This window comes from Oncorhynchus mykiss, chromosome 16, assembly GCF_057628025.1.
Source record: "Oncorhynchus mykiss isolate SJ-2025 chromosome 16, ASM5762802v1, whole genome shotgun sequence".
In the NCBI taxonomy this organism is placed as follows: domain Eukaryota; kingdom Metazoa; phylum Chordata; class Actinopteri; order Salmoniformes; family Salmonidae; genus Oncorhynchus; species Oncorhynchus mykiss.
The window spans coordinates 37,215,001-37,242,372 of NC_143037.1; the positions used below are offsets into that span (position 1 = coordinate 37,215,001).

The 27,372-nt window shown below is 44.5% G+C and overlaps 1 protein-coding gene across 8 annotated transcripts in view; it reads right to left on the reverse strand.

Moving 5' to 3' along the window:
- The window catches only part of LOC110491868 (agrin), a 472,223-nt gene that overhangs the window by 118,828 nt on the left and 326,023 nt on the right, over positions 1 to 27,372 (reverse strand). For all 8 annotated transcript variants that reach the window (XM_090202606.1, XM_036946761.2, XM_090202603.1 and 5 more), the window contains 3 exons: positions 12,243 to 12,464; positions 2,754 to 2,951; positions 1,226 to 1,426 (listed from right to left, as the gene is read on the reverse strand). In XM_090202606.1, coding sequence (XP_090058732.1) covers positions 1,226 to 1,426; positions 2,754 to 2,951; positions 12,243 to 12,464 — 621 coding nt within the window. The remainder of the gene's footprint in view (positions 1 to 1,225; positions 1,427 to 2,753; positions 2,952 to 12,242; positions 12,465 to 27,372) is intronic.

Genomic DNA, 27,372 nt, shown 5'->3' on the forward strand with positions numbered 1-27,372 from the left:
GTGCTAGTAGGACAGAGGAGAGCAGTAGAACCTCTGGAACTGTGCTAGTAGGACAGAGGAGAGCAGTAGAACCTCTGGAACTGTGCTAGTAGGACAGAGGGAAGCAGTAGAACCTCTGGAACTGTGCTAGTAGGACAGAGGACAGCAGTAGAACCTCTGGAACTGTGCGAGTAGGACAGAGGAGAGCAGTAGAACCTCTGGAACTGTGCCAGTAGGACAGAGGGGAGCAGTAGAACCTCTGGAACTGTGCTAGTAGGACAGAGGAGAGCAGTAGAACCTCTGGAACTGTGCCAGTAGGACATAGGGGAGCAGTAGAACCTCTGGAACAGTACCAGTAGGACAGAGGGGAGCAGTAGAACCTCTGGAACTGTGTTAGTAGGACAGATGAGAGCAGTAGAACCTCTGGAACTGTGCCAGTAGGACAGAGGGGAGCAGTAGAACCTCTGGAACTATGCTAGTAGGACAGTGGAGAGCAGTAGAACCTCTGGAACTGTGCTAGTAGGACAGAGGAGAGCAGTAGAACCTCTGGAACTGTGCTAGTAGGACAGAGGGGAGCAGTAGAACATCTGGAACTGTGCTAGTAGGACAGAGGAGAGCAGTAGAACCTCTGGAACTGTGCTAGTAGGACAGAGGAGAGCAGTAGAACCTCTGGAACAGTACCAGTAGGACAGAGGGGAGCAGTAGAACCTCTGGAACTGTGTTAGTAGGACAGATGAGAGCAGTAGAACCTCTGGAACTGTGCCAGTAGGACAGAGGGGAGCAGTAGAACCTCTGGAACTATGCTAGTAGGACAGAGGAGAGCAGTAGAACCTCTGGAACTGTGCTAGTAGGACAGAGGAGAGCAGTAGAACCTCTGGAACTGTGCTAGTAGGACAGAGGAGAGCAGTAGAACCTCTGGAACTGTGCTAGTAGGACAGAGGAGAGCAGTAGAACCTTTGGAACTGTGCCAGTAGCTCCACAAAGGATTGACATTGTGAACTAGGCTGCTACTTATGAAGCAAGTCATGTTTTAAAAGCACTCTGTCTCAAAGTTTCGATTTTCTCCTCCCGATCAGTAGTGGCCACAAGTACATTTCTTCCTGACAATAGGAGATACTTACAGTATCAATAGGGATTGATCAACATCACCAGCTAACAACAGTAGCTACCAAAACAAAGTGGACAATGACAAACGTCAATGGAAAGAAAATATTATTAAAAACAGTTTATATTTCCTAATGCCAACCTTCTTCGCAGCTGCCGAGCTTGGCCACCTCGATCTTCTTCTTGAAGACGCAGGATGCCGAGCCCAGCTCACAAGTGTTGTCATAGGTCATGCCGTCGCTGCCACACACAGGCGAGAAAGCCTGGCCCTGGCACTGCGTGCACTCGCACTTGTTCTGGATGCATTGGGCCCCCCAGGCACACACAGCGCTGCCACAGGTCTCTGTAAACGCACATACAAAGGGTTATAGGTGACTATGCAGTGGAATCATGAAGAACGAATATCCCAGCTAAAATACAACAGAGATACAGGTTTATTACTTTAATAAGACATAGACACTGCACAGAAATATAAACGCAACATGTAAAGTGTTGGACACATGTTTCATGAGCTGAAATAAAAGATCCCAGAAATGTTCCATACACAAAAAGCTTATTTCTCTCAAATGTTTTGCACACTTTTTTTTCCATCTCTATTAGTGAGCATTTCTCCTTTGCAAAGATAATCCATCCACCTGACAGGTGTGGCATATCAACAAGCTGATTAAACAGCATGATCATTACACAGGTGCTCCTTGTGCTGGAGACAATAAAAAGCCACTCTAAAATGTCACACAACACAATGCTAAAGATTTCTCAAGTTTTGAGAGAGCATGCATTTGGCATCCTGACTGCAGGTATGTCCACTAGAGCTGTTTCCAGATAATTTAATGTTCATTTGTCTACCATAAGCCGCCTCCAACGTCCAAGAGAATTTGTCAGTCCGTCCAACCGGCCGCACAACCGCGGACCACATGTATGGCGTTGTGTGGGCGAGCGGTTTGCTGATGTCAACGTTGGGAACAGTGCCCCATGCTGTCGGTGGGGTTATGATTTGGGCAGGCATAAGATACGGACAATGAACACAATTGCATTTTATCAATTTGAATGCACAGAGATACCGTGACGAAATCCTGAGGCCCATTGTCGTGCCATTCATCTGCCGCCATCATCTCATGTTTCAGCATGATAATGCACAGACCCATGACGCAAGGGTCTGTACTCAATTCCTGGAAATGTCCCAGTTCTTCTATGGCCTGCATACTCACCAGACATGTCACCCATTGAGCATGTTTGGGATGCTCTAGATCGATGTGTGCGACAGCATTTTACAGTTCCTGCCACTATCCAGCAACTTCACACAGCCATTGAAGAGGAGTGGGACAACATTCCACAATCAACAGCCTGATCAACTCTATGTGAAGGAGATGTGTCGTGCTGCATGAGGCAAATGGTGGCCACACCAGATACTGACTGGTGTTCTGATCCACGACCCTACTTAAAAGATAAAGGGATCTGTTACCAACAGTATCTGTTTTTCCAATCCATAGATTAGGGCCTAATTTATTCATTTCAATTGACTGATTTCCTGATGTGAACTGTAACTCAGTAAAAACTTAGAAATTGTTGCATGTTGCATTTATATAGTATATTTGTACCACCACACTGCTGGTAGGAACACACAGGCACACAGACGCAGCACACACACACTTGGCGGTAGCATTACTCACTGCATTCTCCCTGGGCGAGCACACGCAGGTCAAGCTGCTTGGTACAGGCGCGCACGTGGAGCTCACACTCGCTGCCGTAGGTGGAGCCGTCGCTGCCGCACACCGGTTGGTGGGACTCCACACACTCCTGCGGGCACACACAGCGGCCTGACTGCCCGTCGCAGATCGCCCCGAATGAACAGTTGGCACACGCCTCGTCTGGAGGGAGACAGGTAGGAGAGAGTTAGGGTCTGAGGGAGTACATAAGACCAGTATGGGTAACATGGGGAGAGAAAGAGAATGTGTGTGTGTATGTATGTGTGTCAGGGAATTTAGTGAGTGAGTGAGTTAGTGAGTAAGAAAAAGAGAGAGGGGACAGATAGAACCACAACCGTGGTGTTACCATGATGCCATGTTTTTACCTAACCCCCCTCGAAAGGCTGGTCATGTCAAGAGGCCCCCAGATGGCCTGCAGACTTTACACATCTGCACGTTTCAGTGGATGATCTGGACTGAGAATACTGACAAGAATCCTCTCTTTCCAGATTCCATTTAGTCTGATCCTTTGCTTGTTTTCCATTCAGTTTCTTACCCTCTGCCTTGCATTGCCTACTACTGACACGTTGAGTATATCAATGATGGGAAACTCCCCCTCCCCCATGTTATTAACCTGTTAATTACACCTTATTACATATGAATTATGTCAGGAAATCAGCCCGTGTCGCACAGGCACTCGGTTATCCCGGCCTAGGGGCCTGATTCAAATATACATGCAGGCACCCCAAAAATAAAATGTGGTTGAGGTGGCAGCCAGCGGTGATGGAGATCACTGTGACACCGGCGTGCCGGACCCAAGGGCTATAAATCACGGTGAGTGTCGTCCTTTATCAGGGCCCGTGTCCCAATAAAAGGCCTCCCTTCTTCATCTTCCTCCTCCTGGCTCTGTCTCGCTCCCTCTGTTCCAGCCAGTGCTGCCGGTCGTTGGTGTCGGCTGATCGGGACACACCCAGCTAACCGGACCCAACCGGGCTGCCTTATTGGCTGTATACATAGGGCCTTGATAGTTAGCACTAACAGCATTAACGCGGTGGGGCGACGTGTCTGACGGGGGGGAGGGGAGGTTGTAAAAAGTGGCCTTGAGGAGACAGCCATTTCGAGTGATGGATAGAGAGCGAGACGGTGGGGAAACGAAAAGCTAAAGAGCCTCTCCAGCCTCAGAACGTTACACATCCTCTCAGACGAATAATAATAGTCCAGGAGACACGAGCTACAACCAGGGATGGAGGGAGGAGTTGTTCTATAACACGAAGAGAACGAGAGACATTTGTTTAGTGAAGGGCTCTAAAATAGCCCAGACGATAAAATAGTCCCCAGCCGATAAAATAGTCCCCTGCCGACCTCCCAGTGTCTGTTCTATTACTATTGCTCTGTCCCTCCTCTCCTCCCTTTATTTACCTCTCCTCTTTTAACTTCCTCCCCACTCCTCTCATGTCTCTCCCTCTCTGTTGCCTGCTTATATTCTTATATTATACAATCTACTATTCCTATCGTTCTGTCCCTCCTCTCCTCCCTTTATTTACCTCTCCTCTTTTAACTCCCTCCCAACTCCTCTCATGTCTCTCCCTCTCTGGTGCCGCCTGCTTATATTCTCATATTATACCATCTACTATTACTATCGTTCTGTCCCTCCTCTCCTCCCTTTATGTACCTCTCCTCTTTTAACTTCCTGCCAACTAGTAAAGTATGCGTTGTTTGCATGTTTTTTTCTCTTCTAAATTACTTCTCTCTCCTCTCATCTATATATAGAAAGTGACTGATATCCTTCTGTGGTCTTTTAGCATGCGTGTCTCTGCCTCGTCCAGCCAGCCAGATACACAAGGTCACCCGACACTCAGGAGGAGGAAATACAACAGAATAATAAAACATGTAACTCCTTACTATCAAACCGCACCGGAGCAGTAAAGATGACTATTTCCCCTAGCACAGGTTTTATATATTTTTTTCAAAAGAAAAATCTAATTATGACCATGCATATAGGCCACACACACACACACACACACACACACACACACACACACACACACACACACACACACACACACACACACACACACACACACACACACACACACACACACACACACACACACACACTTCCCATCCCCTATAAAGGCTCACAACCACCCTTATCTACCCCCACCCCCCCCACCCAGTATGCCAGTGACAAGAAAGGGCCGTGATAATTAAGCCAGATAATAGTGGAGACGGAGGGAGGTGATGACTCAGTGGAGTTTGAAGAGGCTTGTGTAAAGCAGTGCAAACAGCCCAGAATAAACCAGATCACCATCATCATTCCTAGAGCAGGCCTCGCCAAGCACTGCCTGCCTGCCACTTTTATTGCCCTGTTTCGCTGACTCCTGTTTCTGTGTGGACTCACTGCCATCCATAGTGCTGTGTGTGTGTGCTGTGTTACACAAACATGGCGAGGCCCGCTTCTTCCTCACCTTTTTAAATGAAGACTATTCATTACCCGCCGGCGGCGCCACGGCGAGACCTGTCTACCTAACGCTGGCATGAACACAGTTGAGTTTGCCCATCCGGCTCTGCATTTCCCATTGGAATACATCCTTATGCGCATAGATTCCAATTTGGAAGGGAGGAAATAATAGTGGAGTCACATTGGCCCCCCTGCCAGCAACACTGCAATGGATTAAACATGAAACTCGAGTTGAAACAGGGGGTAGAGCAAGCGGAGAGCTAGCGTAACTGTGCTAAGCCAAGCCAGGCAAATGTAATCTCTCTGTGTGTGCTGGTGGTGGCAGATGTAACTGCGCACGGTGGCTAACAGTGGCTAGAGTATTGGCAGTCTGTGTTAATGGCTGATAAAAGGCCTCAGGCATCTCTATTACTCTGCATTATTGGTCCCTCCAGGAAATTGCAGAGATGTTTTGTGATATTTGCTGGCAAAAACGCTTGATTTTGCTGCAGCAATTCTGACAATTTGCATGGCAACATGCAATGATTTTGTCCAATTTGTTGCTGAAATGCGCTGACGAGTGAACAAGTTTGTTGAAGTGTGACTTGATTCAACCATATTATGAGGTAAATGTGCGTGATTGGCTGAAATTGCAAGCCCTCTTTTTGTACTATGGTGATGAGTCAGTTTTATGCGATAACATTGCGTTGATTTTACTACACTGCTCGAAAAAATAAAGGGAACACTAAAATAACACATCCTAGATCTGAATGAATGAAATATTCTTATTAAATACTTTTTTCTTTACATAGTTGAATGTGCTGACAACAAAATCACACAAGAATTATCAATGGAAATCAAATGTATCAACCCATGGAGGTCTGGATTTGTAGTCACACTCAAAATTAAAGTGGAAAACCACACTACAGGCTGATCCAACTTTGATGTAATGTCCTTAAAACAAGTCAAAATGAGGCTCAGTAGTGTGTGTGGCCTCCACGTGCCTGTATGACCTCCCTACAACACCTGGGCATGCTCCTGATGAGGTGGCGGATGGTCTCCTGAGGGATCTCCTTTCAGACCTGGACTAAAGCATCCGCCAACTCCTGGACAGTCTGTGGTGCAACGTTGGTGGATGGAGCGAGACATGATGTCCCAGATGTGCTCAATTGGATTCAGGTCTGGGGAACGGGCGGGCCAGTCCATAGCATCTATGCCTTCCTCTTGCAGGAACTGCTGACACACTCCAGCCACATGAGGTCTAGCATTGTCTTGCATTAGGAGGAACCCAGGGCCAACCACACCAGCATATGGTCTCACAAGGGGTCTGAGGATCTCATATCTGTACCTAATGGCAGTCAGGCTACCTCTGGCGAGCAAATGGAGGGCTGTGCGGCCCCCCAAAGAAATGCCACCCCACATCATGACTGACCCACTGTCAAACCGGTCATGCTGGAGGAAGTTGCAGGCAGCAGAACGTTCTCCACGGCGTCTCCAGACTCTGTCACGTCTGTCACATGTGCTCAGTGTGAACCTGCTTTCATCTGTGAAGAGCACAGGGCGCCAGTGGCGAATTTGCCAATCTTGGTGTTCTCTGGCAAATGCCAAACGTCCTGCACGGTGTTGGACTGTAAAGCATAACCCCCACCTGTGGACGTTGGGCTCTCATACCACCCTCATGGAGTCTGTTTCTGACCGTTTGAGCAGACACAGGCACATTTGTGGCCTGCTGGAGGTCATTTTGCAGGGCTCTGGCAGTGCTCCTCCTGCTCCTCCTTGCACAAAGGCAGAGGTAGCGGTCCTGCTGCTGGGTTTTTGCCCTCCTACAGCGTCCTCCACATCTCCTGATGTGCTGGCCTGTCTCCTGGTAACGCCTCCATGCTCTGGACACTACGCTGACAGACACAGCAAACCTTCTTGCCACAGCTCACATTGATGTGCCACCCTGGATGAGATGCACTACCTGAGCCACTTGTGTGGGTTGTAGATTCCGTCTCATGCTACCACTAGAGTCAAAGCACCGCCAGCATTCAAAAGTGACCCAAACATCATCCAGGAAGAATAGGAACTGAGAAGTGGTCTGTGGTCCCCATCTGCAGAACCACTTCTTTATTGGGGGTGTCTTGCTAATTGCCTATAGTTTCCACCTGTATATTCCATTTGCACAACAGCATGTGAAATTGATTGTCAATCAGTGTTGCTTCCTAAGTGGACAGTTTGATGTCACAGAAGTGTGATTGACTTGGAGTTACATTGTGTTGTTTAAGTGTTCCCTTTATTTTTTTGAGCAGTGTATTTTATTTTAGGGTTCAAGTTCCGGTGGCATGCATTGAAACATGTATCTTTTTCGTGGCTTTCTTTTGCAAAATAACTATAATTACTTTCAAATAATTGTCAACATACACAATAAGGTGTAGGGCATTCACTGTATTGCAGGGAACAATATTCTGTATATTTTTCTCCAGAGCACTAGCTCATTGTTCCCTTATTGGCACAGACGCTAGCCTAGCTTCTAACTCACATTAGCTAGCTGTCACGCTAGCCAGGTTTCCTTAGCAGCTTGTACACAGCCCGATATCCCTTGCTGATAGGACCACGGATTTCCCCGGAAGTGTGACTGTTTGAATCACTGTTGTTTGTTTCTGTTTCCATCTGCTCTGCGACCTGCCCTGTCTGGAACTGTGAGGAGTAACAGCGTAGCCTACATTACTAGCAAGACATAGACCAAAGCCGATGGAAGTACCGTTGGGGACAACGGTGTCTCTTTATCACAGGTGAAGGATATTTTAAACAAACAAAAAGAGTACTACAAACAGTTTTTACAACAACAAGAAAATAGCTTCAAGTGTTTTGTCCAAATACTGGAGTTGCCAACTAATAAAATAATGGACGACCTGACCAGAGAGGTCCAGGACCTGAAGAACAGTTTGCAGTTCTCCCAGGTTCATATCAATGAGTTCACAGTGCCTACGGCAAGTATTCAGACTAGAGGTTGACCAATTAATCGGAATGGCCAATTAATTATGAACGATTTCAGGTTTTCATAACAAAAATACAGATTTGCCGATTTTTTTTTTTTACACCTTTATTTTAACTAGGCAAGTCGGTTAGGAACATATTCTTATTTTCAATGACGGCCTAGGAACGGTGGGTTAACTGCCTAGTTCAGGGGCAGAACAACATATTTTTACCTTGTCAGTTTGGGGATTCGTTTTTGCAACCTTCCGGTTACTAGTCCAACGCTCTAACCACCTGCCTTTCATTGCACTCCATGAGGAGCCTGCGTGGCAGGCTGACTACCTGTTACACGAGGGTAGCAAGAAGCCAAATTAAGTTGCTAGCTAGCATTAAACTTATCTTATAAAAACAATCAATCTTAACATAATCACTAGTTAACTACACATGGTTGATGATATTAATAGTTTATCTAGAGTGTTCTGCATTGCATATAATCGATGCGGTGCCTGTTAATTTCTCATTGAATCACAGCCTACTTTGACAAACGGGTGATGATTTAACAAGTGCATTTGCAAAAAAAGCACTGTCGTTGCACCAATGTATCTAACCATAAACATCAATGCCTTTCTTTAAAATCAACACACAAGTATATATTTTTAAACCTCCATACAGTAAGGGAAAAAAGTATTTGATCCCCTGCTGATTTTGTACGTTTGCCCACTGACAAAGAAATGATCAGTCTATAATTTTAATGGTAGGTTTATTTGAACAGCTAGAGACAGAATAACAACAAAAAATCCTGAAAAACGCATGTCAAAAATGTTATAAATTGATTTGCATTTTAATGAGGGAAATAAGTATAAGAATGATTTCTGGCTCCCAGGTGTCTTTTATACAGGTAACGAGCTGAGATTAGGAAAATGGGTCGTGGATGGGTATTCCAGAATGACAATGACCCAAAACACACGGCCAAGGCAACAAAGGAGTGGCTCAAGAAGAAGCACATTAAGGTACTGGAGTGGCCTAGCCAGTCTCCAGACCTTAATCCCATAGAAAATCTGTGGCAGGAGCTGAAGGTTCGAGTTGCCAAACGTCAGCCTCGAAACCTTAATGACTTGGAGAAGATCTGCAAAAAGGAGTGGGACAAAATCCCTCCTGAGATGTGTGCAAACCTGGTGGCCAACTACAAGAAACGTCTGACCTCTGTGATTGCCAACAAGGGTTTTGCCACCAAGTACTAAGTCATGTTTTTCAGAGGGGTCAAATACTTATTTCCCTCATTACAATGCAAATCAATTTATAACATTTTTGACATGCGTTTTTCAGGATTTTTTGTTGTTATTCTGCCTCTCACTGTTCAAATAAGCCTACCATTAAAATTATAGACGGATCATTTCTTTGTCGGTGGGCAAACGTACAAAATCAGCAGGGGAACAAATACTTTTTTCCCTCACTGTATTTAGTTAATATTGCCTGCTAACATTAATTTCTTATAGCTAGGGAAATTGTCACTTCTCTTGCAAGCAGTCAGGGTATATGCAACAGTTTGGGCCACCTGGCACATTGCGAACTGTGTGAAGTCCATTTAATCCTAACAAAGGCCGTAATTAATTTGACAGAATTGTACATAATTATGACATAACATAATTGAAGGTTGTACAATGTAAAAGCAATATTTATACTTCGGGATGCCATCCGTTAGATAAAATACGGAACGCTTCCGTATTTCACTGAAAGAATAAACGTTTTATTTTCGAAATGATAGTTTCCAGATTTGACCAAATTAATGACCTAAGGCTCGTATTTCTGTTTGTTATTATGTTATAATTAAGTCAATGATTTGATATTTGATAGTCTGACTGAGCAGCAGCAGGCTCGTAAGCATTCATTCAAACAGCACTTTCGTGTGTTTGCCAGCAGCTCTTCACTGTTTATGACTTCAAGCCTATCAACTCCAGAGATTAGGCTTGTGTAACCGATGTGAAATGGCTAGCTAGTTAGCGGGGTGCGCGCTAATAGCATTTAAAACGTCACTCGCTCTGAGACTTGGAGTAGTTGTTCCCCTTGCTCTGCAAGGGCCGCGGCTTTTGTGGAGCGATGGGTAACGATGCTTCGAGGGTGGCTGTTGTCGATGTGTTCCTGGTTCGAGCCCAGGTAGGGGCGAGGAGGAGCTATACTGTTACACTGGCAATACTAAAGTACCTATAAGAACATCCAATAGTCAAAGGTATATGAAATAGAAATGGTATAGAGAGAAATAGTCCTATAATTCCTATAATAACCTCAACCTAAAATTTCTTATCTGGGAATATTGAAGACTCATGGAACCACCAGCTTTCATATGTTCTCATGTTCTGAGCAAATTATTTGAGGCTAAATGGATTTTATTGATGTATTATATTAAGTTAAAGTAAGTGTTCATTCGGTATTGTTGTAATGGTTATTATTACAAGTAAATAAATACATTCAAATATATATATATATATATATATATATATATATATATTTTAAATCGGCCGATTAATCGGAACTCCTGCAAGAGTTCCCACAAAGCATTCCAGGTAAAACTGGCTGAGATAATGCCAAGAGTGTTCAAAGCTGTCATCAAGGCAAAGGGAGGCTATTTGAAAAATCTCAAATAGAAAATATATTTGGATATGTTTAACACTTTTTTTGTCTCTACATGATTCCATATGTGTTATTTCATAGTTTTGATGTCTTCACCATTATTCTACAATGTAGAAAATAGTAAAAATAAAGAAAAACCCTTGAATGAGTAGGTGTGTCCAAACTATTGACTGGTACTGGATGTGTAACTGATAGATACACAAACACACACTACATGTTAATGTTTTTAAATGTATGTCAAATGTAAAGTCTTTTGTCTGTAATGTATTTTCCGTTATGTGTCGGACCCCAGTAAGACTAGCTGTCGCCATTGGCATCGGCTAATGGAGATCCTAATCCAATCAAATCAAAAACTATTACCCGTTTAGGACCAAATGGCTACATCCAGGCAACATGCATGAACTTTACTAAGTAGCCTATAAAAGAAGAGAGAAGTGAAGAGATGTAAATATTTATCTGAATTTGTTCACGTCTGGGCTTAGTTAGTCTACACATGACATGTCAGCCTACTGTACATGTTCCTTACTGTGCAGATATATGCCTCTGCTGTAGACCACATCTACAGTAAAATAGAATTGTATTCAAACTAAAGCTGCAGAGAGTGAACTCTGGCTGATGACTAAGAGGAAAGGACATGGAATGGAAGAAACGGGCGCAAACAGTTTGTTCATAAAAGGAAAATGTTAATCATTGCCATCATCAATGACCCTTTATGGGAAAATGAGCACTAGAGATGCCATTAACAAGTCTAGCTAAAATGGCTTCGTCAAGTGGACTAACCAAACTTTAGGGAAGAAAAAGAAAACAGGCAATGAAATGAGTGCAGGCGGAAGCCAGGATATTTTTAGCCCAGTGCTCGAGAGCAGACAAAGACTCATGACTCAGTCACCATTTAAACAGTAGGAGCATGGCTGTTCCCCCTCTCATTGGAAGTAGATTGCATCTTCAACCAGAAAGGTCAATAATAGGGAAATTGCAGGCTTTAGCCTTAGACTTCCAGTCATAACACTAAAGCTACTTAGCAACTTCCTTCCAACAGAGACAACAAATGGAATCCACAAGTTCATCTGACTCTGGGGAAGTAGACAAAGGGCCTCATTACCACAATCCAGAAGTATCCCTTTAAATATCTGCTCTGAATTAAGATCTAAAGATGCCTGCAGAAAGAATGGGGCAATTGGCTCGAGAGACTACCTCTAACCTCCTTCATACTGGACACAGAGACATATAAATGGAATCCACCAGTTCATCTGACTCTGGGGAAGTAGATAAAGGGCCTCATTACCAAAATCCAGAAGTACCCTTTGAAGACCAGGAGTTTTTCTCTGACCACATCACATGATCTTATACCCTAGGGCCCAGAGTTATTCCTGTTTCCTGGTCAGGTTACATGGTCAGGCATGTACAGTATACAGACATAGTGTACTACTGTATAGTCTGGTACTCACCGCAAGGTCCTCGGTGCTGGATGTGGATCTCCCTCTGCAGGGCGCAGCCCGTGGCCCTCATCTCACAATGGCTGCCGTAGCTGTGGCCGTCACTGCCGCACACTGGGTCGGGTGTCTGGAGGCAGGCTTCGGGGCACTCACATACGGGCTTGTCATTCTTCACCACACACACAGCGCCAAACTCACAGGCCTTTGCCAGGCACGGGCTGGGCGCGTGGAGATCTGAGATGGGAGACAATTGGGGTTAGCATTGATGGGGGTGAGGGAGCAGTGAGAGAGGTTGAAGGAGAAGGATGGGAATTGAGGGGTTAGGGGTTGAAAGAGGGGGGCGGGGGCTAAAGACAGGAAGAGTGGGGTACTCAGCATAGGTTAAAAATAGAGTAGAGGTTGATGGAGGATGAAAAGGTTTGAAAGAAGGGGGTTGGCGGGTCAGTTTGATTTTTTTATACCTTTACTTAACCAGGCAAGTCAGTTAATTAGAACAAATTCTTATTTTCAATGATGGCCTAGGAACAGTGTTAACTGCCTGTTCAGGGGCAGAACGACAGATTTGTACCTTGTCAGCTAGGGGGTTTGAACTTGCAACCATTCTGGTTACTAGTCCAATGCTCTAACCACTAGGCTAACCTGCCACCCCAGTGTGAAGGTACTGCTAACCCCCCCCCCCCCCCCCCCCCCCCCCCCCACCCCCTTTTTTGTACCTGCACAAACCTATGGTCAAGTCTGAACATGTACCAGACTCTCATCCATAGTACTTGATTGATACTACCTGTATCAATCAACTCCCTCCAGGTAATCTCATTGGCCCTGTCCCCTCTGTATGAGCCAATCACAGGTGGCAGACACCTCTGTATGAACCAATCAGAGGTGTCTGAGCACATTGTAAAAGCCAATTACAGGTGACTGACCACTCTATATGAGAAACCCACACCCTAAAGTACATGGGTAAAAACCATAGACTTGTGGCACGGATAGAAAATTGGTGAGAAACGGTAGAAAATAACTGTCCTTTTCTATTTATGGGGAAGTAAACGGGCGCTGATTAATTGTTTCCAAGTATGCCGTTCTTCAAATGAGGCCATTTGCATCTGACTGAGAGAGAGAGAGAGAGAGAGAGAGCGAGAGAGAGAGAGAGAGAGAGAGAGAGAGAGAGAGAGAACGAGAGAACGAGAGAGAGAGAGAGAGAGAGAACGAGAGAGAGAGAGAGAGAACGAGAGAGAACGAGAGAGAGAGAGAGAGAGAGAGAGAGAGAGAGCTATCCCTACGTGGATAGAAACGAGAGGGAGGGAATTAAAGCAACAGAGGAGAAGAAGAAAAAAGAGAGCTCTCTGATGAATAATTCACAAAGCCCAGCTCCTGGGCAGAGATAGATATGAAGAAGTGGGAGAACATCAGAGAGAACATCAGAGAGAAGGTGTATGCATGCCATTCTCTTCTCCGGCCGCTCCACTACCATTTATTTATTTTTACCTTTATTTAACTAGGTAAGTCAGTTAAGAACACATTCTTTTTTACCCCGGCCAAACTCGGACGACACTGGGCCTATTGTGTGCCGCCCTATGGGACTCCCAATCACGGCCGGATGTGATACAACCTATAACTTCATTAAATTGGGGGTTAGCAAAGAGACTGCCTGGGCTTCTGAGGGGAGGAGTGGGATGGCGTTCCGTGTGGTGCCGGTTCTGCCATTGCCAGGCGAGTTGGGAAGTGGGTCAGGATCGGGATGAACGAGGAAGAAACATGCAGACGACAATGTGATCTGAAGTGATCCAGCTAATGTTGTTTCATCATCATTGCCTCCTTATCCTTCTTCAACCCCCCAATCAATTCTTCATCAAAATTGGTGTCGAGGTTAGATGTTCAGGTCACTGCCAAAATAATGGAAAAACTTTACAAAATGAGGGATGCCTCCACACAGGTGTGGTTCCTAACTAAATTAAGTAATAAGCATCCGATCATGCTAAGGGTCATGTATAAATAATTTCAGGCCATTACTTTGGCTACCAGGGCTACGCCCCCATAGGATGACAATGCCGCAGCCACAAAGCATGAGTGGTCATTTAATGGTTTGATGAGAATGACAACGATGCAAACCATATGCAATGGCCGTCTCAGTCACCAGATCTCAACCCAATTGAACACTTATGGGAGATTCTGGAGCAGTGCCCGGAGAGAGTTTTCCATCAACAAAACACCAAATGATTGAATGTCTCGTGGAAGAATGGTGCTGCATCGCTCCAATATAGTTCCAGACACCAGTACAGTTGTGGCCAAAAGTTTTGAGAATGACACAAATATGAATTTTCACAAAGTCTGCTGCCTCATTTTGTATGATGGCAATTTGCATATACTCCAGAATGTTATGAAGAGTGATCAGATGAATTGCAACCATGACGGACACTCCACCTCTAAATCGATCCCGCTCCAGATTACAGGTCTTGGTGTAACCCTCATTCCTTCGATGATAAACACAAATCCGACCATCAACCCTGGTGAGACAAAACTGTGACTCGTCAATGAAGAGCACTTTTTTGCATGTCCTGTCTGGTCCAGCGGCGGTGGGTTTGTGCCCATAGGCGACGTTGTTGCCGGTGATGTCTGGTGAGGAGCTGCTTTACAACAGGCCTACAAGCCCTCAGTCCAGCCTCTCTCAGCCTATTGCGGACAGTCTGAGCACTGATGGAGGTGTTGTGCGTTCATGGTGTAACTCGGGCAGTTGTTGTTGTAATCCTGTAACTGTCCCGCAGGAGTGATTTTCGGATGTACCGATCCTGTGCAGGTGTTGTTACACGTGGTCTGCCACTGCAAGGACGATCAGCTGTCCATCCTGTCTCCTTGTAGCACTGTCTTAGGCGTCTCACAGTACGGACATTGCAATTTATTGCCCTGGCCATATCTGCAGTCCTCATGCCCCCTTGCAGCATGCCTAAGGCACATTCACGCAGATGAGCAGGGACACAGGGCAACTTTCTTTTGGTGTTTTTCAGAGTCAGTTGAAAGGCCTCTTTAGTGTCCGAAGTTTTCATAACTGTGACCTTAATTGCCTACCGTCTGTAAGCTGTTAGTGTCTTAACAACCTTTCCACAGGTGCCAGTTCATTAGTTGTTTATGGTTCATTGAACAAGCATGGGAAACAGTGTTTAACCCCTATATAATGAATATCTGTGAAGTAAATTTTAATTTTTACAAATTATCTTTGAAAGACAGGGTTCTGAAAAAGGGACGTTTCTTTTTTGCTGAGTTTACAGCTGAGTTTAAGCCGTATGCTGAGTTTACATACTGCTTAAAGCTATACAGACTAAATCAATTATGTTTGAAAATGATATGACAAGGGTGGTAAGTTGGTGGTAAGTTGTTTATTTGTTGAGTGATTCAATTGGTTTCAGAATAGTAGCTCCTGCTTGTGGCCAGCATGTGAGGCAATATCTCAGATGTGAGACGTGCATTTATAATTTGGCGGCCTCCAAAGGTAGGAAATGTTGTATACAGTTGAAAGTTTACATACACATAGCCAAAAACATTCAATTCCTGACATTTAATCCTAGTAAACATTCCCTGTCTTAGGTCAGTTAGGATAACCAGTTTATTTTAAGAAGGTGAAATGTCAGAATAATAGGAGAGAATGATTTATTTAATATTTTATTTTTTTCATCACATTCCCAGTGGGTCAGAAGTTTATATACACTCAGTTAGTATTTGGTAGCATTGCCTTTAAATTGTTTAACTTGGGTCAAACATTTCGGGTAGCCTTCCAGAAGCGTTCCACAATAAGGTATTAATTTTTATTTATTTTTTATTTCACCTTTAAACAGGTAGGCAATTTGAGAACAAGTTCTCATTTACAATTGCGACCTGGCCAAGATAAAGAAAAGCAGTTCGACACATACAACAACACAGAGTTACACATGTAGTAAAACAAACATACAGTCAATAATACATAATAATACATATTAATGACTCCAACCTACGTGTTTGTAAACTTCTGACTTCAACTGTACATCTGTCATCATTCTTACCAGACTTCAGTCCTTTTTTCCTAGAAAAATCCCGTTCTATCATCTGCCTAAAGAGGCCATTTCCGTCTTGGCTTACGTTGACATTTCCTAGTAGAAGAGGTATCCACTTTGTCAATAGCTGACAGAAATGTTCTGTATCCAGACTCTGAGTCTTCATTGCTTTACAGACCAGACCAGTCAATTTGATTTACAGCTGCGTCATAGTGACTCTGCTCACTTTTCAGGATTTTTGTGTATTGTTGCACATTAATATGGTTCTTAAATGTATTTTTAGTGAGCTTTCTAACCACCAATGTAACATTGTGGTCAGATATGCCAGTTAGTAAGTTACTAGACTTAGTTATTCAATCAGGTCTGTTAGTAAACACCAGATCAATTTGAGTATGGGATGACTGTGTTACTCTGGTTGGACCTTGTATTTTTTGAGTCAGGTTGAAATCATCTGTGATTTCTTTGAGTTTTTTCCTGCAAGTTTTATTTTCCCAGTTTATATTGAAATCGCCCATGAAGATGATCTCCTTCTTCTGATCACATTCTTTCAAGCATGACATTTAGATGGTCAGCAGATTGCTCTCATTCTCTTGAATGGGTGGTTGGAACGGATTGACAGTTGAAACCCCAAAGCCCCGGGAGACTGTGACGTATGTCCTCATCTAGCCAAGCGGACAGGAGAATTATGCAAGGTGTCGAAGCCATGCGAGGGAGGCTCATTGACATGTCTTGCGGGTGGGGGCATAACGCAGCATGTTGGCCGTTAGGGAGAAAGATTATAAGCCAGGGGAAGAGGATGTGAGGATGCATTTGATCCGCGGCTTCCCAGCGAGCGCAAGGGAGTGCTTTCATTACCCTGATTATTATGGGATTAGACTAGCATCTCAACAGGCGCTCCGTTTAAGAAATCACTGCCGTTTCATTTTGAAAGCACAGGTGCATTTAATACTCTTAATATTCCCCTCCCCTGGGCCTCAGCCTTGCGCTCTTGGTTCAATCATCAACAGATAGCAGAAGGCAATTTACCTATGTGGCGCTATCTTGCCCATGGAATACCAGTGACGTCATCTCCAGGTGTTAGGGAGAGAGGTAATATGTAGCAGTTTGATAGATAGCATCATGTCTAAAATCTCAGGATTGTGGTGGCTTCCCAGCTCACCATTGTGTTGGGGTGTAGTTTGACTGCAATGTAGAGGGTCCGCACACAACAAAGAACGTTTCTAAGTTATTCTATGCTTATTTCTTTATTTCAACAAGTGCAGAACAAACGTTCAGGCTGTTAGGCTGTTGTCAGTGTCATAGTGTCTCTTCACAGGACAAGAAAGGCAACCTTGATTCGGCACTTAAAGAAAAAGGGAACAGCAAAACAACAAGATAAGGGCCTGGCTGATACTGGGGTGAGGAGGAGCATTGCCCACTGGCAACCATAATTTAACACATCTAAACTGATCATGTGCAAGGATGAGCGAGGAGACAAGGCTCTCAGTTTTTGTAATTGGAATGTTGCGGCTTAAGCAGTGGAACACTGCTATTGATTTCTGTGTTGCGGGAACGCCGGTGGTTCGAAAGAGCTGCGAAATTGGCATGTAAATATGTAAGTAGTGGAACTGTGCCTAATTTTGCCAGGCTTCAGAAAAAGCTATTCTGCCTGATATTTCTTTTCTCACTGTGTGTATGTAGCGCTGGAAACAGAGGGCAATCGACACACACACTCATGGCCTTCAAATGGATTCACCGACCCATTTCCCAAGGCCCGGCTCCCTAACATGCAACTGCAGTCTCAGATAACGCTTTTGTCCCTGGTTCTCTTTGTTTCTACACCAAAAAATAAGATGAAAAGAATCCAAAAAGCTCTTTATTCTTTAATGCGCAATCCTTCTGGAGGCACATTTTTTTTATTCCAGATTTATTAAATAGAAGAAGCAAAACTCCCACAGTTCTCTGTGAAATAATCTTAGTGAGGAGAGAGAGTGTAAGATTAGAGACTTTGAGAAACGTCCAGCAGCCCTTATACCCGGCTTTGGTAATTGAGATGGCTTACATATTCTCAGTCTGGGAAAAAAATCTTAAGGAACTGAAAGCGTCTTTTCTCCTTCAGAAACAGTGAGGGAGACTTGGAAACGGCAGCCTGCCATCACGGAGGCCTGAGTAGTGATGGTCGTGGTGGCTGTGCTGTTCAAGGACTGGAGCTTTCGCAGTCATATGCCTCAGGAGAGCAGGACATATACTGGGAGGCTGCAGTAGTCAGTCACATACAAGCATCAAATGCACACATACTATATAATGTCCCCTCTGTGTTTATCAGATGAAAGAGACAAGACAATGGTGTGTGTGTAAGATCCAGAGTGCCACAAATCTAATCAAAGAAGTGAGAGAAAAAGGTGTGCTGTGGAGAGATGGCTGTAAGTGAGTGCATTGCCGCAGGAGTGGTTTTGGAGATGAGTAACTCTCCTCTGATCAATAATTCTGCTCCTAGCTGATGTAAAGAAACCCCAGTGGATTCTCTACGGAAGGACAATGTGTCTGTCTCAGAAGTGGCGACTTGGGAGTCTGAATTCTGCCTCCGCTTTGTGCCCTTCTCCCACCAGTCTAGGCCATGCTCCCTCCCTTCGCTCCCCTGCTTTCCCTTTTCCTTTTAATTAGTCTGATATTTTATAGTTGCCATCCCCGAGATTAAAACCAGGGGGATTAAAACTCTTGTCAGAAGAAATGGGCTTCTGGGGTGCTGCTGGTATGCAGCACTATGGATTGCTTTAGAGAACCATTACTGCCGCTGGCCTACCCACTGACAGACGTTCTGCTACATGTATACCCCCCCACAACCACAAATGTTCCGCTGCCCGTCTTTCCCCAAGAGAGGCGTTGCCTCTTCCCTTCTCTCACTAAACTGTCACATTAGTCAAGATTTAGAGGCGAGCTGAATGCACTCGGCGGGCGTTCTGTATATAAGCCAGGAGAGATGGAGTGTCATGTTCTTAACCGTGTTTGCGTGGGTAATGTATGCGGTTCAACGCTGTACATATGGATGTAAAAGCAGGGAGATTATATTTTTGTGGTCGAGCATCTCCTTACTCATGCATATGTAGATTGGAATCTTCCTTGCTCCCTGGTCCATTTCAGGATTACTCTCAATGTCACGATAAGAATCAGAGAAAACCCCTCCCCATGCTGTCAGTAGCCAATCGGGTGAGGGAGAGGCGGGTGTCAGTGCCACCATTGTAGAGAATCAGCCAAATGGGAAACGCCCTTACTCAGTTTTGTCGGTGCTGCAAGTGGTAGGGGGGGAGTGGGGGGGGGGTGCCACCCGTGTCTCACTAGCAGTGAAAACATTTATGGAACATATTAAAATAGGTGCCAGAACGGGAGAGAAAAGGCTAAATATTAGCATATAGTGAAAGGAAGGCCCGCGGGCCCTGTTTCCCTGCTACGGAGCACTTATCACAGAGTAATGGCAGCAAGGGGACAAAAACAAACACCTTAGTCCTCCACTTGCTTTTTAAAACCCCAAACACGCTTTATCTACCAGACGACACAGATGAAGTGAAATACAGCGAAACAGAGGGTGAGAGAGAGGGGGTGGGAGAAGAGGGGGAAATAAAAAGAGGGAAATATAGAAAAAGCGAAAGTAAATGAGGACAGAGAAAGACATCAATGAGGGAACACATACAATGGTTCTTCCTTTAAAAGTTGAGTCGTACTGCAGCACAGCTTGCGGGTTGCCGCAGAATTCTATTTCATGTTATTGAAGTGTCAGCCATTGTTGCCATTCTATTCTAAGAAAAACGAAAAAACGAAACCCTCAGGATTTCCGTAAGGAAAATATGGCGCTGTACAATGGAACCGGTTGGGAGTAGGCTACTAAGTGACAGCGAGTGAAAAGCAAAATAATCCTAACATTTCCACACCCTAATTGTAGTCTAACCAATACCCAAACGGAGATTCAGTGAAAATAAATATCTCATTGATTTATCAAGACCAGGCCCCATGCTTGTCTCAGGGCAGCGTGAAACGGTGCTGAAATAGTTGACCACACGCAGGTTGGCTATTGCTCCAAATCCTATCATAACAATTGAATGACTTTGGGTGTTCCAGTAAAGAACCACGTGTTGCCTTCATTAGCCTACTTTATTCCACTATTTCTGTCATTCAGTGATATTTATTCCCATAGTAATTCGTTTTGGATCCATCCAGATATGGTTAGAAAACAATGCATTGTCCTGCTGATAGCCCATCAAGGGTGGGCTATCACAGTGCTATTCGCCTGTGTTACGCTGAACGCGAAAGCCCAGGAAAATAAACAGGTACCAGGGCCGGCCCTCCCATTAGACAAGATTAGACGGCCACCTGTACAACATTCTTTAGCACCATGACCAGGATCTCTATCCATTTAAGTGAGCAGATTAGGGCTTTCAGGTGGAATGGAAAATTGCGTGTGAATTCATAAACCATGTGCCATGGAATCGTTACATCGAAAATCTCTTCCTAACTATTTTGCGATCTAAATGGCACAGGTGTCAATTTTCTGGTCTTTAAATGAAACTGGTATATATTTTTATTTATCACAATTTTCCCGACAGACAAGTTTCTTACTTTTCCCCCCTTCCACTTGATAAAGGTTCCAATTGATACATTTTTATCAATTAGTACATTTGAGTTTAACCACAATATTTGTTGTATTATTTGTTCTGTATTTTCTGGTGGTTTAAACTGAAACTTTCTATGGCTTGTTTAAAAAATAAAAATATTTTGGAGATGATTTTGTTTTTCAAATAACCTAAAGTCAGCGGTTATAATCTGAATAAAGGGAAAAAGGCCATTCTTGAACATGGGGTGAGACATTCTTACTAATTTGTAAATAAAGGCAGTTTGTTATTTGGAATTATTTATTTCTGTTTTTAGAGGGAGAGAAACCAAAAGCCCATCGTGCCTATTTTTTGAAAATCGTCAGTCCACATGTCAAGTGAAATTCCCACATTGAATTTATCCAAGTTCTCTCTTAACTCCAGGACCACCAACAGTTGTTTGTTGTTGTTGCCTGATGCAGGACTCTAGTGCCAGAGAAGAAGCTGAAAACACCTCCATTAATTTACGAAAAGTCAATTTGTGCCACAGATTAGACTACCAAAAGGTCAGCGTTCTAAGTCCCACTTGTGAAGGTGTGATGCAATGACAGAATGACACCATCTACCACTAACTGTTGCAGCATAAGCTCGTAACTCTTAAAGGAAGAACCACTGTAGAAAGATGTCATCTCATGACGTGTATATGTACAGAGGAGAGAGGAGAGGGGGAGGAGAGGAAGGAAGGTAAAGCAGGCCACCAAACAGCAGATGGGCATCATTGGCATGGTGGTCCACACAGAGGGCACACAACACATACATTGTGAGAGAGGAAGAGGAGGTAGGGAAGGAAGGAAGGAAGGAAGGAAGGAAGGAAGGAAGGAAGGAAGGAAGGAAGGAAGGAAGGAAGGAAGGAAGGAAGGAAGGAAGGAAGGGTGCAACAGACAGGGTAAGGGGAGGGTTGGCTCACCAAAGCAGAACCCTGCTATACCCATAAGGCCTGGTGACTGCTGCAACTATGCCACTACTGAAACACACACACACACACCCTCATCACTACACACACACACTTCAGTCCGCTATGGGCCACGTTAAATATAGTCCCTAGTACCCCTGCCATACCGTCAATCTGACTCCCAGAGCAACTACACTAATTAGATTCATTACCAAACATCACTGGAGGTCCTCGCTGGGTTTAATAGCTACTCAGTCTATTATTGTTGACTAGTGTCGTCGCGTGGCGGAGATGCTAATCAAATCAACATGCAAATTGTAAATATTCACCGGAGAGGCTTGTGTATATGCCATTTAGCAGACACTTTTTATCCAAAGCGAATTACAGTCATGTGTGCATACAGGGTGTCACCGTAGGCGCACTTTTCTCCCCAGTTCTCCTCCTTCCCCGAAGCTCTTTGTCAATGACAATGTCTCTCTGGCTGAGTGATTCTCTGTTAACCTCTGGGAGGAGAGTGCGTGTGTGAATGTGCACACACACACACACACACACACACACACACACACACACACACATATGCATGTACACGTACACACACACAAACAATGAGCCAATATTGCACCGCTCTCAAACAGTATTCAAACCAATTATCTAACCATCTAACTAAGTACTTCACTGTCTTTCTGTTTGTGTCTGTCTGTGATCCGCTGTACCATCTAATGTGTCCCTGTCTCGCAGCAGTAAAAGCTTTATTTGAGCGCTCTGGGTTAAGGCAGACAGATCTTAAGCCCCTTGGACTTTTTTCATCTGAGCATCTGGGGAATGCTATGAACTGGCCACTCACAATCCACCGCCATTCATCTTTAAAGTGGCTATCTCATGAGAGACTGACCTCGGACACATTCCCGTGGAAGACCATATATCAAACAGGGCAGCATTGTCTTTTTCAGCTTATAAGATGGTTGTGTCCAGTGTTTCTCAACTTGTTTACGGCACTGACCAAATTTCAGGTCTTGAACGTTGTGAAAATGTTGTGCAACTCCCAGCGCACGTTTACTGTGAACACTGAGGCTGTACCTGCTTTAAGTTACAGTTTTACTGTGAACACTGAGGCTGTACCCGCTTTAAGTTACAGTTTTACTGTGAACACTGAGGCTGTAACTGCTTTAAGTTACAGTTATACTGTGAACACTGACGCTGTACCCGCTTTAAGTTACAGTTTTACTGTGAACACTGAGGCTGTACCCGCTTTAAGTTACAGTTTTACTGTGAACACTGAGGCTGTACCTGCTTTAAGTTACAGTTATACTGTGAACACTGACGCTGTACCCGCTTTAAGTTACAGTTTTACTGTGAACACTGAGGCTGTACCCGCTTTAAGTTACAGTTTTACTGTGAACACTGAGGCTGTACCTGCATTAAGTTACAGTTTTACTGTGAACACTGAGGCTGTACCTGCTTTAAGTTACAGTTTTACTGTGAACACTGAGGCTGTACCTGCTTTAAGTTACAGTTTTACTGTGAACACTGAGGCTGTACCCACTTTAAGTTAGTTTCACTGTGAACACTGAGGCTGTACCCGCTTTAAGTTACAGTTTTACTGTGAACACTGAGGCTGTACCCACTTTAAGTTACAGTTTTTACAGTAGCCAAGTAGGCTACTGTGGCTATGTGATCATAATGTAGGCCTACCAGAGTGGCCTACCATCAAAAACAATGGAGAAAATGCATCCCATAACATTTTAACATGTAAATAGCTGTTCTATCATTCAGCCTACAGTAGTAGTGTGGTGTTCAATGTAGGCCTATATTCCATGAGACTTTTGAAAAAAAAACATGCAGGGCTTTACATTAACCTGTTTATCCACTTGTCCTTCAGACAAGGAGGTGACTGAAAACATTGTTGGGGTGTTTGGTGCAAGAAACCGCTTTACAAAATACAATTCATTAATTATGCTACTCTCTGCTACTTAGCTTCTTCAAGCCAGTCTCAAAATTCAACACTGCCCCTTTAAGACAAAGCTCTTTACCTGACTAGCTTTTCAAAGATGTCTAGAAATGTAGATGTGTTGTGCTCTTGCAGGAAGCAATCACTCTCCTATTGCTGACTTCAAATTATCTATAACCGGGCTAATAACTCACTAACTAGCAAAAGACTATAAACAAAACGAATACGTGGCTACATGCAGCTCTTGCTTTGATCTCAAAACAAACACATCCACACACGACCACAGCTGTACACAGTCCAGTTCAAAGTAAATGGCACAGATCCATATATGGCAATGGTCTATTTGCATATAGGCCTACTGCAGCTGTGATTGGTTATGCCGCACGGGTCTGAGAAGTTTGTTTCGGTATGCTGCTTTGAAAGTGGCAAATATTGTGTTGATTTGATCACAATTGCCACATTAAAGGGACACGTTGATAGTGTTAACAGGAGAAACTCAACAAAGTTGCGTTAGGTTCAATCTCGTGTGTCTCTCCGTGGGCTGATATTTCTTCTGCGCTTTGCCCAGCAGTCCCAGGGGGGCAGCGCAACGGTCTCGGGCTACTGCTTGCAGCACAAGCAGCTTAGACGGAACATTGGTTGTGTCTGTATGATTAGGGAAGTTTGTGGCCCCCTCATGGGGGACAAGTGGCCCTTGAGGGATACAAAGAGTGAAAGGGCGGATTCCAGTCAAATTAGGGGGGTTGTCACCTCACTCACGATTAGGTGTCATATATGGAAATATTTTCAGCCCTCCATACGGCTTGTGGCGTGACTGATCGATAAACTAGCGCCAGCTCACGGCCAATAAGAGAGGAGTGTGTGTGGGTTTGGGCTAGTGACAGCCATGGCACCCCATCATCCCAGTTTTTCGCTCTCCAACCATCCCACGGTCGACGCTCTTAGAGCTTTGGTGAAGTGACAAAAGGCCGGCCAGTGAAAGGCAGCAGACGATGGAGACTGAACCACTTCAGGCTTATTGGGGTGCTTGTAGAAGACTGTACACACACCAGGAATGCCAGAACAGCAGCTGGATGGGAGGACTATAGATGAAAAAGGACAGCAGGGACCTTCACTTCTGCACTGTGTGTGTGTACTTGTACAGTAAGTGATTTTAAGTATGTTTTAGACTGCCATTGAAGTTAGCAGGGGACTGGTTCCCAGAGGTGGCATGTGGTTTGGCCCAGTAAGGATGACTCAAGCTCCTTTGTGGAGTGTGTGTGTTGTGGTTAAGATGGAAGTACAATGGCTGCCACGGTCACAGTGATGAGAGAAAGTGTGTCCTTTGCTGCATGCCGCGTGGCACAGCTGTAACTGTAACCTGTCCTCTGACTGTGCTATTGATCGCCATTTAGACACAGACACTGTCACATACAAAACAGTTGCGCACACACACACACACACACACAGACACACACACACACACACACACACACACACACACACACACACACACACACACACACACACACACACACACACACACACACGCACACACAACGAAGCCTACACACAGAAAACCAAACATACACAGACACACACCTTCTCACACATACTCCCCCCACAACTAAGCCAACAACCTCGGCATCTCACTCCTCTCCTTTTGATGTTGAATTAAATCTGAAAGGAGATTTAAATCTAAATCTCATCATGTCGTCAAGCAAATATGCAAATGTCAATAGAAACGCATTGAAAAATGTACTGTAATTCGCGACCGGCTACAATACAGCGAAAAGAACGGTGACCGTTTACTTTGTCAGAAATAATTATATAATAATAATAAAAAAAACATAAGCACCGCAGACATTTCACATGTTAATTTATGCGTGACAAAAAGACAGAAGAGATGAGAAAAAACTCTGCTAATGAGTTGCACCATGATACTGTGAAGCTTCAACGTCACCTCGCCGAGTACAACTTAGTATTCAGATAACCAACCAGAGTGAGATAGAGATATCTGAGGAGAACCACAACTGTGGCCGCGCATTTAGCTTGTCTATCGAACACAGACACTCTACATCAGGGGTAGGCTATCTATACCCTGTGAGAACCACGGTGGGTGCAGGTTTTTACTCTGGCCAAGCAGTAACACACCCATCATTCTACAAAATCAACTCTTCGTAGTTTTCGATCAAGGCTTTGATTTGCTGAATCGGGTGTGTTACTGCTTGGCAGGAGCAAAAACCTGCAACTGTGCCGGATGGCCTTCACAGCGGTATAGTTTGCCCACCACTGATCTAATTCTACATCGACCCTAGTCAATTGATTATATGAAGAAGTTGAGAGACCTAGTCAGCAGGCACTTACAGTGGGGAGAACAAGTATTTGATACACTGCCGATTTTGCAGGTTTTCCTACTTATAAAGCATGTAGAGGTCTGTAATTTTTATCATAGGTACACTTCTACTGTGAGAGACGGAATCTAAAACAAAAATCCACAAAATCACATTGTATGATTTTTAAGTAATTCATTTGCATTTTATTGCATGACATAAGTATTTGATACATCAGAAAAGCAGAACTTAACATTTGGTACAGAAACCTTTGTTTGCAATTACAGAGATCATACGTTTCCTGTAGTTCTAGACCAGGTTTTCACACACTGCAGCAGGGATTTTGGCGCACTCCTCCATACAGACCTTCTCCAGATCCTTCAGGTTTTGGGGCTGTCGCTGGGCAATACGGACTTTCAGCTCCCTCCAAAGATTTTCTATTGGGCTCAGGTCTGGAGACTGGCTAGGCCACTCCAGTACCTTGAGATGCTTCTTACGGAGCCACTCATTAGTTGCCCTGGCTGTGTGTTTCGGGTCGTTGTCATGCTGGAAGACACAGCCACGGCCCATCTTCAATGCTCTTACTGAGGGAAGGAGGTTGTTGGCCAAGATCTCGCAATTCATGGCCCCATCCATCCTCCCCTCAATACGGTGCAGTCGTCCTGTCCCCTTTGCAGAAAAGCATCCCCCAAAGAATGATGTTTCCACCTCCATGCTTCACGGTTGGGATGGTGTTCTTGGGGTTGTACTCATCCTTCTTCTTCCTCCAAACACGGCGAGTGGAGTTTAAACCAAAAAGCTCTATTTTTGTCTAATTAGACCACATGACCTTCTCCCATTCCTCCTCTGGATCATTCAGATGGTCATTGGCAAACTTCAGACGGGCCTGGACATGCTCTGACTTGAGCAGGAGGACCTTGTGTGCGCTGCAGGATTTTAATCCATGACGGCGTAGTGTGTTACTAATGGTTTTCTTTGAGACTGTGGTCCCAGCTCTCTTCAGGTCATTGACCAGGTCCTGCCGTGTAGTTCTGGGCTGATCCCTCACCGTCCTCATGATCATTGATGCCCCGTGAGATGAGATCTTGCATGGAGCCCCAGACCGAGGGTGATTGACCGTCATCTTGAACTTCTTCCATTTTCTAATAATTGCGCCAACAGTTGTTGCCTTCTCACCAAGCTGCCTGCCTATTGTCCTGTAGCCCACCCCAGCCTTGTGCAGGTATACAATTTTATCCCTGATGTCCTTACACAGCTCTCTGGTCTTGGCAGCTGTGGAGAGGTTGGAGTCTGTTTGATTGAGTGTGTGGACAGGTGTCTTTTATACAGGTAACAAGTTCAAACAGGTG